This window comes from Ruditapes philippinarum, unplaced genomic scaffold (genome assembly GCF_026571515.1).
Source record: "Ruditapes philippinarum isolate M1 unplaced genomic scaffold, ASM2657151v2 ctg190_1_1_1_1, whole genome shotgun sequence".
Taxonomy (NCBI): Eukaryota; Metazoa; Mollusca; class Bivalvia; order Venerida; family Veneridae; genus Ruditapes; species Ruditapes philippinarum.
This window is the reverse complement of record NW_026853762.1, coordinates 77,117-94,515: the sequence shown is the minus strand read 5'-3', so window position 1 is coordinate 94,515 and position 17,399 is coordinate 77,117. Positions and strand designations below refer to the sequence as shown.

General features: G+C 30.4%; 1 protein-coding gene across 3 annotated transcripts; it reads right to left on the bottom strand.

Annotated features, from left to right (window-relative positions):
• Positions 1–1,440: 1,440 nt before the first annotated feature.
• On the bottom strand, positions 1,441–14,928 carry LOC132737781 (uncharacterized). 3 transcript variants are annotated; one of them, XM_060725128.1, is made up of 2 exons: positions 14,641–14,928; positions 1,441–2,432 (listed from the first exon to the last, which is right to left on the bottom strand). In XM_060725128.1, exons 1-2 carry the CDS (start codon positions 14,831–14,833, stop codon positions 1,798–1,800), a joined length of 828 nt encoding a protein of 275 aa, XP_060581111.1. In that variant the 5' UTR covers positions 14,834–14,928; the 3' UTR covers positions 1,441–1,797. The 3 variants fall into 3 exon arrangements, with proteins under 3 accessions (XP_060581111.1, XP_060581113.1, XP_060581112.1); XM_060725130.1 differs by lacking the exon at positions 14,641–14,928 and adding an exon at positions 2,919–3,152 and having other exon boundaries at positions 1,736–2,432; XM_060725129.1 differs by lacking the exon at positions 1,441–2,432 and adding an exon at positions 13,235–14,154 and having other exon boundaries at positions 14,641–14,891.
• Between the last annotated feature and the right edge of the window lie 2,471 nt (positions 14,929–17,399).

Genomic DNA, 17,399 nt, shown 5'->3' with positions numbered 1-17,399 from the left:
TATGACTGGGTGTATTATCATATTCACTGGCTTAATCTTCTATCTTCTATAAATAAAATATCACCAGATTCATACTCAATGACCATTCAGCATAGACTATTTAAAAATGTTGTATTTTGTTTTATGGTATATTTCTCGATTAAAAAAATATTTACAATAAAAGGTGAAAGTTACAACACAATGACAAATACATTGATAACTTGTTTTTAATATTAATCTTTTTGTGGTTCTTTTAAATTTTAGGCTGATTGGAATTAGTATGTTAAAAGACCATATTTCTGGTCATTTTTTTTGCGTAGAAATCATCGCAGTGTGTTTGTGTTTTGTAATAATCAATGAATAAATGCCTGTATTGACTAAACCTATGTAAGTGTTTGTTGTTTTTTTTCAAAACAAGGTTATGACTTTATTGATTATAAATAATTTATGTTTGTCTGAAGGAAATGAAAGAACATAATTTAGCTTTACAATTTCTTTGACGATAACAAAATTCTTATACAAAGTGTGAGACATGGCATGGATTCTGCTCCTTTGAACATCTATTTCCTTGCAAGTCTGGTTTAAGTTTAAGGTGAGCTGATATTAATTTAATCTGTAATTCTATAAAATTTGAACATTCCTTACATTTAGAAAACATATCGAATTTTGTTTCATCACATGCAGAAGAATTTAAGCAATTGTATACATAACATAAGACAAACACTAATTGAAACCTCATCCTTATTATTACATTTTCGAACAGTGCTATTTTCCATGATATCGCAATATCTTTCTGCGTAGAATTTCAGAACAATTTTAGGAATCACAAATTGATGATATTCAATTCCTAAGATATATATTAAATTAATGATTCATTCAAAAGTTTTAAGTCGGAACAATGCGCAAACACTTAGTTAGAAGATGGATACACAAGATATCTGAAAGGTGCAAAATGGAAAAAAAACTTTTAAATAAGGAATTATAATTCCAAGATAAAACATAATAAATTATAATAATCAACAGTAGTTTAAGAGAACAAATAATACATTCCTATTTACTGTGTGTAGTACCATATTCACTTGGTGAAGTATCATATTAACTGGCTGAATTTTTCATATCTAAAATAAAATTATATATAGATTCATATTCAATGACCATACAGCATAGACAATTTAAAAATGTTGCATTTTGTCTTTTTATGGCATATGTCTCGATTAGAATATATTAACTCCACAATCATTGATGACAGTTACACCGCAATGATAAGTACTTTAATAACGTGTTTTTTATATTAGGCTTAATGTCTTGTGTTTCTTTTTTAACTTTAGGCTGTTCATATAATAAAACAATTATTGACTAATATTTCATTGCATATATTGTGATAATCACCGGCAAAATGTAAAATTGACATCGGCTATCGCAATATTTAAGACAACGCTAATTTTTTACTCGCTAATTTATAATCTTTATATATGTGGCTTCATTAAAAATAAAATAGAACGAAACAAAACATGAAACAATATTATTAAGTTTTTATTTATACATTATCGTGAAATCATGTTGTTAATTAAAATCATTCAGGCAATGTGTAGTTATAACAGTAATAAGATTTTCTGTTTCAAACTTCAATGTGTCTTTATTACGAGCAAACAACAGTGTAAAAATGATGTTTATTTAAATGAGTTTGTGAAACAACAACATTATGTGTTAAAAATGTTCAGTATAAAAAAAGTTAAAGTAAATGTTAATAAGTAAACATTAAGAATTGATCTTTGTTACAGATTTCAGTTTTCGAGAATTTACAAGAGCGTATGAAAACTACGTGTATGGCTGAATACTTGTCGACTTTGCATTGTATGAATACGAGCATACAGCACATGTTAGCTCCCATCCGTTCTTATATGGATTACAAGGTAGAGAGCCACAAGTGCCTTCAACGAAATGAAATAATTTGCCATTCAGGTTCTGATGAGTCCCCTTAATTGTTTCGGGATTTCCATCAACACACACAAATTCAGAGGAAGAAGCGTGTTTGAAATGTTCAGACATAAGATAGCCTTTATATTCTAACATGTAGTTGTCATGACAACGATCTTTCCCTGGCACCATAAGAACGTTGTTACGTGGTATTTGGCAAACTGCACAAGGAATTTCATGGTCATGAAGATATTTCCATTTCGGATAACTGTTTGTTTGATATTCTGCTCCACATATCCTACCTGATTCTTGAAAACCGTCGAGATACTTATCGTAGTCTGGATCTTTTGGCAGACATAATGGGTTTGCGGCAGTTCCGCTATGCAAATGATCCGATCCGGCAACGTAGCCGTCGTAAACTAGAACGGCTTTGCCAGGACACGTGGTGCGGCCCCAACGAATGTATGTGGTACCATCAGCAGATTTCTGGTTTGTTACAATCGTGTCGTTCAGGTTTGCTATTGTTTTTTCAGCATCTAAAAAATTTATAACAAAGAAGTAAATTTTAAAATCAAATGTTATCGAATACAAATTATTTGATAAGACACTTATAATACAATACATTGTTGTTGTTGTTGTTTTGTCTTTGTTATTCCTATAGTATTCTTTATTTTGATTTCATACAATCATCATTTTTCTATCTAATCTCAACATTTTAAATTCATGTTTATGTCTTTTACATGAAACTCGTCACATTAAACGCTATATCTCTATATATGCAGTTACATAAAGAATGGAATATTTGCTACATAGCTTAGATACTTGGTATTGTAACTTCAAATTTAGATAACATATTGATCTAAATTCCAAAACACGAAATAGAATTAAATTGAACATACTGAAAAACAGTACGTTATAAACATTTATGCATTAAACTACAGACACAAATGAATGATTGTATTTATTAGAAAACAATTCAAGTTTACGTAACTTTTCAGAAGTAAATGAAGACTCAAACGTACCTTCAAGTTTTGCGGTTAACAGAGATATCTTGTTGTCCTGTTGAGCTGTCCTTTCTTCAAGATGTATTAACTTTGATAACAGTTTGTATTCGCAATCAACATTTCTACCACTTGGTGCATATTCCGAAGACGCGATGTAAATTGAACACAGTACTAGAATAACAAACAGCGGCATGTTTTCGTTTTGGATGTTGACCAAATAACCATGTCAATGTAAATGGACTGTTCTTTTAACAGTCGCTTATTTTAAGGATAAAACTTTTAAAGGTAGTACAACGAAAAAAACACATTTTTTCAAATATATATTTTTTCAGTACAAAATATGATATATTTCGAAATAAAATTTAAACTATTGCTTTTTATAGGCGTTTAAATAGTCAAACTGCCAATGTGCAGGTTTGATAAATTGTTAAAGAGTATGTTTTTACAAAAAAACCTTTTTGCCAAAAAAAGCACCTTTTTAATTTAAAAATAATAAAAATGAAAAAAAGTGAACAAAAATCCATCGATAAAGTAAAAGATGGTAATAATGCAAAGATTAAAGTGTAATATGATTGGCTATGTTCATGTCATAAAAATAAAACGTAAAACATATGTATTGAAGAAAATTAGATACTAGGGAAAGTATAACAAATACGAGTGCAATCTTGTTTGCGGTTACGACATAGTGTTTGACATAGTTCTGTTTGTAAAAGAAAAAATCCTGAAACGATTTTAAACAACAACAGAAGTCACACTGTTTATTTGTTACAGAACATATGTCAGTTATTTCATGTAAGTGTTTCTGTAGACAATTGGGTTTTTTTATTAAAAGAACGATTTAGTCAATTTAAGCCATTTTTCGGGTTTTTATAAACAATGTTATAATAAGTAAGTATGTAAGGTGTATTAAGTGTTTGAAACACAAACACCTACTCCAGACTCTTAAATATACATAAGTGACTTATTTAGATACTCTTAAACCGACGACAAGTTGTTTAAATACATTCGTACATTAAAACAGTGTACCAAATACTTCACATGGAAAAGATATTATTAAACGGATTAATTAATTCAATTTAGATACACAGTATTCCATTGTTAATATGATTTTACAATGATAAGGCCGTTTCAGAATTCAAAACGAAGTTCTACATTTATATTTCTTATAGCTGGTAGATAGTATTATTGTTACAACATTAGATAACCCTTCTTTAATTTTACGGTGAAGACTTCCTTTTCCAAATATTGTCCTTTTTGTTTCAGGTTAAACAACAAGCAACAATGATATCAAAATAGCAACGTGTTTGTTTGTAGCTAACCAGTAGAAAGCCACTTACACGGTAAAGGGGAAGTTTTGAAGGACAGATCATTTGAACTCATTGTAAACTAGGACTTCATATATAATGCAAATATTTTATCTTTGACCATATCCATAGTCTTTTGTTGGTAAAAAAGACAAGACAGAGTCATTTATGACATCAGTTTAGGTAAACACGCGTTAAAATGATATAGACCTTCCTAAAATCTGTAGTTTAAAACATAACACAAATATCTTAAATGAATACGCTTTTAAAATTACAGATTTTTTATTGATAACATACTGAAAAAGGGCTACTGCGTGTAAACGTTACTCTATGTTTTTTCTTGTAAACAGTACATTACTTTAACAACTTAAAATAACTTTTTACATGACAGTATGGAAATTCTATCATAACAATTTTGACATTTTATTATTTTCTTAATCTGGAACGCTTTCAAAACTGTACGTATTTTGTCATGAAATCATAATGTTATTTTATGTGTTAAATCGTAGGAAAAGACCTATATAAGCATTGTACGATTTCGGATCTAATCCTTTTTCAGCATTGTTTATTATGTAACTAATGATTGTATGTAATAAATGTTTGCATGAAAATGTTTGAAATAAAATATGTTTAAACTAAATCGTTGTCTCTTCAGCAGTAATAATAACACAAAAAAGAAATACAAATTAACATAAAAAACCAACAAGCAACAAAAGAACAACTAAAATCCCTACAAAAAGATCAAATTCTATCATTTGCATAACACTTTCCTCACGATTGTGTAAAGGAAATCAGAATAGCCAAGCTTTAATATACATATATTCATATTTCATAAATTCTTAACTAAAACAAGCTTTATCTAGACCATTGCTTTCCTATGTGATTTTCACAACTGATTTTGTTGAATCATAATTTATTATTTGGACAGTTGCTGTTAGTTAGGATAAAATGATTATTATAATAAAGCTAAAGGATTTCCTAATTTGTATTTGTTTATAAAATTTAAGAAGGAATAAACTGCACGTTACGAAACCAGATTATTCAGTTAGATTAATGTTCAGAAGAAAATACATAAAAAAAGCCCCCCAAAAAAAAATTTTACTTGTTTTGTTTATTCTAAATAATTATGATAAAAGCTAAATTAAAGCTTCTAAATAATCTTATAATAATAGTGTGGTAAGTATAGTTTTATTACATGCATGTCAGTGGATAGTGAAATTATTTTTTGATTAATTCACAGTTATATTTCTAGTTTGTCAGTGGACAATGAAAGAATTTTTGGATGAATTCACAGTGAAATTGTAAAATGAAATTTTCACATTCGCCGGCTATATTTGCATGTGGATGAAATGAAATTTCAATTAAGGTATGGCGGTCCTAACAGGCACTATTAGGAACTGGAAAAGATAGGTCAGTTATATACCTGAAAGGACACCTGTCTGCAATTTTTTAACATACTTTACCGTACGAAAAATTGAGTTCTGACCACTTTTCTGAACTAAAGCTACCCTTTTTAGAAATAAGGAACCTTTAGAAAATGTTCAATATTATCCTTATGAAAAATGTTTTCCCATTAAATTTTGGTACGAAGCGAAAAGTAACACTCAGCTAACAATACGCATACTGGGATCCTTCATATTACCTACGGTGTTCCGTTTGGACACGTTTGGACAATCGTGACATTTTATTTATTCTGTACATATTACCAGACAAAATATGATGTTTTTTTCGTTTTAACTTTTTTTAAAAACCATACAAAGAATGGAATGTTACCGAATTGATGGTTTTAGGTTTTTAATACACGTCAACGGTACTTAATCAAGCACGAAAATTTACACTCTGACCATACAATGTGTCTAATGTGGAGCATTATAAGAGGGAAAAAAACACGTAAACTCAATTTATCGGACATTGTGTTTCACAATATTTTGAAGTCGTGAATTGAAATTAATCTGTAAATTATCAGCAAGGGAACTACGACTGTTAAATGGCAAGGTTAAGATATATCAAAATCCAAAGATGTCACAAAAAATAGACACGGTAGCCATGCTTGTTACAAATGGGGTGTATTGGAAATTCACATTATTAACTCAATTGTCGTATTGATTCATCATAAATTAGTTAACATAAATTTCAATAATTATTTGTTTTTCTGTTATTTGTCACACAGTTTCATTTTGGTCATGATGAAGCCAGTAAAATCCAGAAAATACATTTTATTTACATTTCATGTAGAGTTTCCTGTCTTGGTTTGAAATTCAGGCGTGACCCGTTTCCTCGTAAAAACCAACAACGAAATACTGTCTGGATTAAATCTAAATATACTTTTAACCATTTAAAATATGAATTGTTTGTCTGCTGAGACAATGCAGAGAAGATATATAAGTAAAACCTGTCTTGAATTACATACTTAGGGCCTCAATTTTCCGGCATACGCAGAACACAGAATTCCCCCGCATGACCAAGTATGAAACACATAGTAATCAAAAGGGTATTTAATCAAAGTAATTAAAGAAATAACTGAATCAACAATATTTACATGAGAGTAATCTTGTTGTTATTAACTTTGAAATTGAAAGAGTGTGTGCAATTTAGACCGGATGATTTTTTAATTGAAACAGAAATAAAGCCTTATTTTATGGAGGCTATTCGTTGCCAAAAAATTCAGTCTTTGAAACTTGACAATGCATACTTCGGTTCTACTAATCAGATTAGTAAAAATCTAATTGTCGATCCGAGAGTTACATACTGAACTGGTATTAAGCGTTTTGATTATCTCGATTTGATAAAATGGAAGCTGTAAACATGCAACTTAGCTAAATTGCAAACTGTACTTAGAAATGTATAACATCAAATTTGCGACATTTAGAAATGTTAACAATAGAACGTACACAACACGTTTAATGCTGTGCATCATGACGTGTCAAGAGTGTAAGTGCACTAGTTTACACTCTCAGGTTGACAACACCACACTTTCATTTTACATTCTAACGCGATACACATTTGTAAACGATTTTGAAACTTCCATTTATTTTCACGGAAATAGACGAAAATTAAAAGGCGGAGCCAATTTTTACGAAAGCAGAATATAAAGAGCGGTAACTCTTGCTGGTACAAAAATATTACAAATTATATACAACTGTTATAAATTTCACATACATCAACTGCAGTACAGTTGACTTTAATATCCTCTGATTTTGTTAAAACGTATTCAGGATATTAAAGTAATGCAAAATTGGTTAATATATATTGTAACAATGTAACAACGTTTATACTGATAATGAGCATAATAATATGCAAAAACTAAATTTGGTGAATTTACATAAGGGAATGTTTCCCATATATAACGACACAAACCGCCTTTGCATTTACCGATAGGATTGTGCGCCTCCAAACGTTACAACGGAAGTATTCAAGAGCATGTATTTTACAATCAGCAAACATTACTAGAATGCGATACATGGAAGTCACTTTTGGCAACACGAATAAAGAGAACTGAACAATAAGCCTGTACCTTCTTTCTTTAAAGGACTATATTGGGTTGAAGATGTGTATAGCTATGGAACTATTCAAAGGTTACTATCGATAAATCCGTTGTATAACCAAACACTTGTGAATTTGTCCCATTTTAATGTTGAAGTGTATCCTAGAATCTCTTGTTTACCTCCATTAGGAGATATTTTGAGTCATATGATGTTATTTATCATTTTATTATCAAATATATGTAAGATGAGGTTGGCGGACCCCTTAATATGCCGATAAATACGTTTATTTACGATGATGTAGTGAGCGGGAAAATGGGCGGAGCTTATCTTATCTCCTATTGAAAAACGTGTTAAGCTGGATTATGCTGATCCGAATCATGATGGTTTGACAATGTAAAGTTGAGAAAGTAACTTCTGTTTTGTCGGCGTAGATTACTCCGCATGTTATGATGAACACTTGGTATTGCTATCAGAAAAACAGTTAATGTTTTGTCGTTTAACAAAATGTATTTTGTTGAAATACATGTTTACAATGTTAAATCGGCAAACTCAATGAAAGAATGCAACATTGGAGTGTACATACAAAGAAATACAATTGTATTTTGTCCGTTAACAAACTGATCAACTGAGATCAACAGGGCTGCATTTTTGGCAACGAATAGCCTCCATATTATTTGACAGTTTGACTGGAATATGTTTTGTCCGGTAATCTGATTGTCCGGTTAATATGAAGGATCCCAGTTGGCGAAATTATTATACTTCACTCGTGAATACCGGCTCTTTTATTTCTACTCACAGCTATACCACCTGTAAAAATATTGCATCTGCTGTTAACTCTGTGAAATAAATTTCGATCTTACACGCAAAACAAACAAGCATCCTTTATATACTATTTGGTTAAATACTCCAAAATTTGAAACATTTAAACTGAAATATTAAGCGTGAATGAACTCTTTGCAGTGTTCAAGAAAATAATGATCACCCGATAAAGTAGTATAAAAAAATTTCGATCTTACACGCAAAACAAACAAATATCCTCTATATGCTCTTTGGTTAAATACTCCAAAACTTGAAACATTTAAAGTGAAATATTAAGCGTGAATGTACTCTTTGCAGTGTTCAAGAAAATAATGATCAGCCTGGAAGATCACCCGATAAAGTAGTACAAGTAAGTTGATATTTTATTGTATAGAAGTGATATATTATTTTAAACGTGTATTACTTTGAAATTAACCTAAATCATCGCAGTAAATTAACAGCTTCAGTTCTACCATCATTATCAGAAAAAAATGATATAACAAATTATTATTTGACTTGTGTAATAAGTAAACAAATACTTCTAAAATGCATTCAGCACAGTTGTTTATGAAATATGTAAAAAAATAATAAAAGCCCCTACAAGTGAGCGCTTAACATTATCTTTTTAGTTCAAACTATTATATTGATATATAGAGCTTATGATGAAAGAGAGTGTCAATGTTAGTATATAAAGTAGGCAACTCGTTATTATTATTATTATTATTATTATTATTATTATTATTACTTTTATTATTATTATCATTATTATTATTAATATTATTTTCATTATTTTTATCTTTATTATTATTATTATTATTATTATTATGATTATTACTATTATTATTATTATTATTATTATAATTATTATTATTATTATTATTATTATTGATACTGGCGTCATTGACAGTGTAACATTGGAGATAAACGTGTTTTATAGTAACATTGTTTGTACCAGTATTTGTTACCCTTTAACATAGACAATGTAAAATTTCAGTTATTCATTATGTCACAACTGTTTCATAAGTTTCAGTTTAATCCAAAATTGAAAATCAATAAGTATGAACAATTACAAACATGCAATGTCGAAGTAAAGGTTTAGTTGATGAAAAATATAACATCGTATTAGGATCAAGCAGGATGTTTTATTCTAAACAAAACTTTAACATTTTTTATTTGTATAATTAACGAAAGTTTATGATAAGTAGTATATATTATTACGTTTTTGTATTCAATTTTCTGTTTGAAATAGTTTAAACAAAACATTTTCAATAGTCAAGTTTTTATGATGGTGATGATGATGGTGGTAGTGGTGGTGGTGATGATGATGATGGTCATGATAATAACGATCAGAAAAAACACCTACACATAACTAGATCTTTAGATATCAAATTAATTAAGTTCAAGATATATCCCCAATTGTTTTTCGATTAGCACCAACTAAAAGTCATATCATCGTCGGTTGCGTGAGCTGTGCTGTATTCCAAAGGCTATCACCATGGATTGTATTGCGACAATGACACCCTAGAAGGCATATTACCGTAGGTTCTGTGAGCTTAATTGTATTCCCGGAGGCAATGGCCTTGGTTTTTATTCCGATAAGAACACTCCAAACCGCCAATCACTGTGGACTATGTGAGCTTTACTGTATTTCAAAAAGTCATCTTTATTGGTTGTTTTGCGGTAAGAACCCACAAAAGGCCAACCACCATGGGTTGTTTGAGCTTTACTGTAATACCCGAGGTTATCATCTCCCCGTGGAGTGTATTTCGATAAGGACCTCCTAAAGAGCCTATCAACTTGAGTTATGTGAGCTTAACTGTGTTTCGTTTCTTGAGGCTATCACCGTTGGTTGTTTTGTGACAAAAAGTCCCTAAAAAGCCTATCACCATTGGTTGTGTGAGCTTGACCTAACACCGTGGGTAAAATTGCGATATGAAACCACTAAACGGCGTATCACCTTGGGTTGTGTAAACTATACTGTAGTCCCTGCGGCTATTATCATGGGTTGTATTGCTATAAGGACCCCCTAAAAAGCCTATCACCATGGAGTGTAAAAGTTTGACTGTACTGCCTAAGAATATCACCATGGGTGCTTTTGTCATTCGCAACATCTATCTTTATATGTAGATTTTAACTAAATTCAAGGTAAGATACAGATAACTAATCGTTGTTTCGTAAATCTTAAATATTTAGCTTCAATATTATTGATGTTATTTTTTGCACCATGTTTACAATTAACATTTTGTTATATATATATAACCTTAATTTCTTTCACATCCAAATTTATTTCATTGTTCGAAACCAAATTATAAACAGCAAGAAAAAATGATGATAAGCAGTGGTTGTATTGGATGATGATAAGCAGTGGTTGGATTGGATGATGATAAGCAGTGGTTGTATTGGATGATGATAAGCAGTGGTTGGATTGGATGATGATAAGCAGTGGTTGTATTGGATGATGATAAGCAGTGGTTGTATTGGATGATGATAAGCAGTGGTTGGATTGGATGATGATAAGCAGTGGTTGTATTGGATGATGATAAGCAGTGGTTGGATTGGATGATGATAAGCAGTGGTTGTATTGGATGATGATAAGCAGTGGTTGGATTGGATGATGATAAGCAGTGGTTGGATTGGATGATGATAAGCAGTGGTTGTATTGGATGATGATAAGCAGTGGTTGTATTGGATGATGATAAGCAGTGGTTTGATTGTTCATATGATCTTACATATTACAAATTCAAGCACAGGCGAGCAATAGATAGTTTAACAGATACAGTGTATAAACAGTATGAATCCCAACCGGATCTGGGGAGCATATGTCAAAATTTGGTCAGAGGAGACAGGTAGAGTATTCAAGAAAAATATAAACAACAAATTTCATTGAGCCATTTAAGTTATGTTAAAAAAATGATTGAATCATTATTAAACAATTCTTTATCTTTCTGGATAATGCAACCATTATCAGCTTGTGTTCAATAACTGCGTAAAACACTGCACTAGTCACCGTTTGTTTCGTTCATGCCAACACAGGCCGAATACACATATTAATTTATGTATAAAATAGAGAGAAACTCCCTAAAGACAGACAAAACGACAATATTAAAAATGTTGCAGGCTCGGTTAGATTTAGCCTGTAATGGAAGGTAATGAAATGTACATATCACTGTCCACGCCCCCTAGCACCGGCGTATGCAGAATTCATAATTTTATCATCATGGTAATGGTGACATTTTGAATTTCCAAACGTCCACTGATGTTACGGTGGTTATGAAACCTTCAATGTGACACTTTCGTGTTATTCCATAAAAAGTGGCGTATGTAAAAATATGCATGTGCCCTAAATGAGAAAACAATCGGCGGAACTAAATCAAATGGCATTTTGAAAGGGAATCAGAGGTTATGAAGCCTGCGTATCACAGATAAGCTGTAAAAAGACAAATTTATAGAGTAGGCCACATATCCTTAGGGTGAGTTTTTAAGTCAGGGACTGGAATCACTCAATTAGAAAATAACAAAATAGAAAGAACTAAAATAAAAAAACACAAGCACGCAACAACAATGTCTTGTCGAACGATCTCTAAAGATCCTGTATGTTTTGTGATTGATATTGTTACTGTTTGTGTACCACACTTACATAAAATTACATATGTAAATAATTATGCAAATAAAACAATTTTCAAACATCGAAGAATATAAAATATGTACTGCAAATATGTGTTTAAATTATATGGTATCAATAAATTATATGCATTCATTTCTTATCGGAAAATTGGACTTAGAATTTATAGAATATAAGTTTCTAATAACCTCTCTTTACTTACGTGAAATGTTAAATTCGGTAATATATCATGTTTATCAAATAAAACCATAAACTTTAAACATATGTTACAGGATCGTTAAGGATCGGAAATATAACACCTCTGATTGAATGAAATCGTTAATAATTTACATAACTTCTATATGAGCTGATTTTCAATTGTATGACATATCGGTAAATAAACAAAATAAATTAAAGGTTAACTGTGTAGTTACTGAACCTGTCTGACAAAAATCATTATTCATATCTGTTCCTCATTTATGAGTCCACTGAACCATATCTTGCGAATTATTGACCAGCTTTATCATAATTATCTGCTATATCATTTTTAGTTTTCTTTGATAATTGATATTCAATTAAGCAATTTAACGTTTGTGCAGAAAAATAACTTAATCTTCCTGTTTGATATCTCCCTTCAATATCTTATAGATACCTTAGAACTTCCATGTATACAACTTCAGATTACATTGCAAGAATTCTTTGACTCCTTCTGAGTGTTTGCTGTTTAAAACCATTCTTCTTCGTAAGCAAATAGCAAAGTGCATATTCTGTTTTGCGAGTAATGTTGTGAATATATGTCATATATATTCTACTTTCTGATTTCTGATTTGGAATTTGTCAAAAAGTATTCTCTGCTATATCATGTTTGCATAAAATTGCACTTTTATTAGGATTTGTTTTGCATTACTCAAGCTCAAACAGATATCATTGAAACCTCATCCTTTATTGTAACATTATCTTACGCCGACATATTTGTGTTTCAATAACAGCTTTTTTTCATAAGATTTTGGAATAATTTTAACGACCATGAATTAATAAAGATAAGTAATATCAAAGGCAACGCATCCTAATATATGTTGTTTATGAAAAGAAACGGAAAGAAGCAACAAAAAGACAAGACAACAATACTAACTAAGTTAAAGGTTTTATTCATTCATAATCGTGACATCACTTCTTAATTTTAATTATTCCGATAACAGTAATAAGGTATTCTGTTTCAAGCTACATTGGACATTTAGAAAATGTTATACAACAGTGTTCACAACTTTAACAAGTCAAAGACAGTTATTTAAATTGTCAATTTGTGATAAAATGAGATTTAGTAATAAAACGTTAAGTATTAGTAATTTAATGTAAAATATAATATGAAAACATTAAGAATAATTCATTTTTTGCAGGTTACAGTTTCTAAAAAAATACACAAGCGTATGAGAACTACGTGTATGGCTGAATACTTGTCGACTTTGCATTGTGTGAATACGAGCACACAGCACAGGTCAGCTCCCATCCGTTCTTATATGGATTACAAGGTAGAGAGCCACACGTACCTTCAACGAAATAAAATAATTTGCCATTCAGATTCTGATGTGTCCCCTTAATTGTTTCGGGATTGCCATCGACACATACAAATTCAGATGAAGCATGTTTAAAATAATCAGCCATTAGATAGCCTTTATATTCTAACATGTAGTTGTCATGACAACGATTCTTCCCTGGCACCATAAGAACGTTATTACGTGGTATTCGGCAAACTGCACACGGAATCTCATGGTTATGGAGATATGTCCATTTCGGATACGTGTTTGTTTCATATTCCGCCCCAAATATCCTACCTGAATCTTGAAAACCGTCGAGATGATTATCGTAGTCTGGATCTTTTGGTAAACATAATGGGTTTGCGGCAGTTCCGCTATGCAAATGGCTTGATCCGGCAACGTAGCCATCGTAAACTAGAACGGCTTTTCCGGGACAAGATGTACGACCCCAGCGAATGTATGTTGTGCCATCAGCTGATTGTTTATTTGTTGCAAGCGTGTCGCTCAGGTTTGCTACTGTTTTTTCAGCATCTGAAATTGAGGGATTTCCAATTGCAAAATGTTAAAAATCCAAAATAGCTGAATCAGACCTGTTTAATAAAAAATGATGAAAATACAATACATTGTTATCTATTATGTTGTAAAACTATAGTATATTCATTATGATTTAGATTTCATACAGTTATCACTTTATCAAATTTTCAAATGTTGAAAAAAAATTCATGATCCTTTATTAAAACTTACAACAACATGAAAGGCAACACATTCAATTCGTATTTCTATATTTGAAATAAGTTATATTGTGGAATTTTTTTCTATATAGTTCTGATACATAAATGTTATTGTTAGCTATGATAATTTCAATCTTAAATATTAAAACCAGATTAAAATGAACATACTAAAAACAGTACTTTTAAGTTTGCTTACATTTAACTTCTCGTACGAATGTATAAATCCAGTATAATATTAAGTCAAAGTTTATTTACCATTAATTAGTTGATGAAGAATACAATTTACCTTCAAGTTTTGCAGTTAAAAGAGATATCTTGCTATCCTGTTGAGCTGTCTTTTCTTCAAGCTGTATTAATTTTGATAACAGTTTGTATTCACAATCAAAGTTTCTACAACTCGGTGCATATTCCGAAGACGTGATGTAAATTGAAGACAATATCAAAATAACAAACATAAACATGTTTTCGTTTACGATCATGTCCAGATCAAATGAGTTTGATACAGTGAATGTACTGTTTCTACAAAGTCATCTATTTTAAGGACAAACCTTTAAAGGTAGTATGACGACTAATGTAAATTTTGACATTTTCGCCATTTTCCAAATCTAGACATCTTAAGGTATTAGTCATGATATGATAAAACACATCCAGACTTTTCATTTATGTGGCATGGTCTATAGTCCAAAACTGACCAATGTACCTGTAATTAATCATATATACATTATTTTCAGGACAAAGACGAATTTCCAGTCAAGTTGAGCACAGAATTAAAAGAATATAAAAAAATGAGCATGGATGATCCATCGATAACAGTCAAAATAATAATTATAACGTGATTCTTTAAATGTAATGTGATTACCTATTTTCATGGCGGAAAATGAAATGTACATCATATATAGCAAGATCGCATACTTGCTTAAGTTGTACGTATTTTATCTTCATCACTGAGTTTTAGTTAAATGCATGGATTGCACAAAGACTAGAGATAGAATATAATACTTTGACAAATACAACTGCAATCATGTTTTAATGGTTACGACATAATGTTTGACATATTGCTTTTTGTAACAAACGATCTTAAACAATAATATATTCAGAAAAACACAAACTCGTTATTTGTTACAGTACATATGCCAGTTATATATGTAAGTGTTTATGTTGCTAATTGGTCTTTTAATTCAAAGAACGTTTGACGCAATTTTGTAAAATGTCTGTTATTTTGAAACATTTTTTATGATAAGTTACTCTGTATGGTTTAAAAACAAACACCTACTACAGACTCTCAAATGTAAATAAATGACTGAATTTAGATACTTTTTAATTGGATACAAGTTGTTTTTAATACATGAAACATTAAAAAATGTAACAGATTCTTTGTTCACCTGACAAGTATATTATTAAGCGGGTGAATTAATTCGAATAAAATATACAGTGATTCACTTTTTATATGATATTTCGTTGATAAGGCTGTTTCAGTATTCAGAACGAAGTTTTGCATTTTTATTACTTATCGCTGGTAGATATTATTAGTGTTACAACATTAGATAACCCTTCTTTAACTTTATGGTGAAGACTTCCTTCTCCAAATATTGTCTTTTTTCTTTTATGTTAAATAACAAACAAAAATGATGTCAGAATGGCAACGTATTTGCTTGTACCTAACCAATAGAAAGCCATTTGCAACGTAAAGAGGAAGTTTTGAAGGACATATCATTTGAAATCATCGTAAACTAGGACTTCATATACAATGCAAATATTTTATCTTTGGCCATGTCCATAGTTTAAAAAAGACTAGACAAAGTCATTCATGACATCAGTTTAGGTAAGCGCACGTTAAAATGATTTAAATCTTCATAAAAGCTTTAGTTCAAAACATACCACAAATATCTTAAATGAATACGCTTTACATATTACAGATTTGTAATTGATAACATACTGAAAGAAGGGCTACTGCATGTAAAAGTTAGTCTATGTTTTTATCATAAACAATGTATTACTTTAACAAAGTGAAACACCTTTTAACATGACAGTTACAAAACTGTCCGCATGCAAATTGTATCTAAACAATCTTGAAATGTTTATTTTTCTAAATCTGAAATGTTTTCAAAAATCACAATGTTATCTTGGGTGTTAAATCGTTGTTAGTACAGCAGCAATGATAACAAAAAAAAGGGAAAAAAACAAAAACAAATATAAAAACAACAACACAGAAAGAAACAAAACAAAAAATCAACAAAACCACAACTAACCTGATAAATATAAAAACAACACAGAAACAAAACAAACAATCGACAAAACCACAACTAACCAATAATCCGTTTTGATACGGAATTCACTACAAGAAGATCAAACTATGCATAACACTTCCCTCAAAATAAGGCAACAGAAATCTGAATAGCCAAGCTTTAATCATGTTTTTATATAAATCACAAATTTTTATTTAAAAGTACTTTCATGAAGATTTTTTTTCCTCTTATAATTGACTTTTCAATATAATTGGTCAAAATAAAAAAAGGAAACATCTTTATTATTTAGACAGTTGCCATAAATTAGGATCAATAATTAATGTAAAAGCTGAAGAATAGGTTATTCCGCTTCTTAATTTTTGGAAAACTAAACAAGGAAAACGTTGTAAAAGCTAATTTTTTTGTAATCGTTTGTCTTAAACAAATGCTAATATGTATTGATGTATACGATTTAGTAAATAGTAAGTGAGTGAAACTTTTCTTAATTGATATTGGTAAGTATACTTTTATTACATCCTTGTCAGTGGACAGTGAAGTTATGTTTTGATAATTTTACAGTGGAATTGTAAATGTAATTTTCAAAGGAGCCGGACTATATCTAGATGCTTATGTTATATCATAACTAAGCGCAAATATCATCAGAAATATACTTTTTCATGAGTTCAATGTGCTTGTTAACTAAAAATACATGAATATCTGCACATATCATTTTTAAAATGGAACAAACTTTGTTACATTTTTTCAAAATTATTTTTCAACAAGGTCAATGTGACGTCATAAATTGAAACTGTCATGAGTG

Coding starts and splice junctions, on each gene's coding strand:
- LOC132737781 (XM_060725128.1), bottom strand. CDS start 14,833: ATGATCGTAAACGAAAACATGTTTATGTTTGTTATTTTGATATTGTCT. Junction 2,433..14,640: donor TTTAACTGCAAAACTTGAAG/GTAAATTGTATT, acceptor TAAATTTTTTAG/ATGCTGAAAAAACAATAGCA.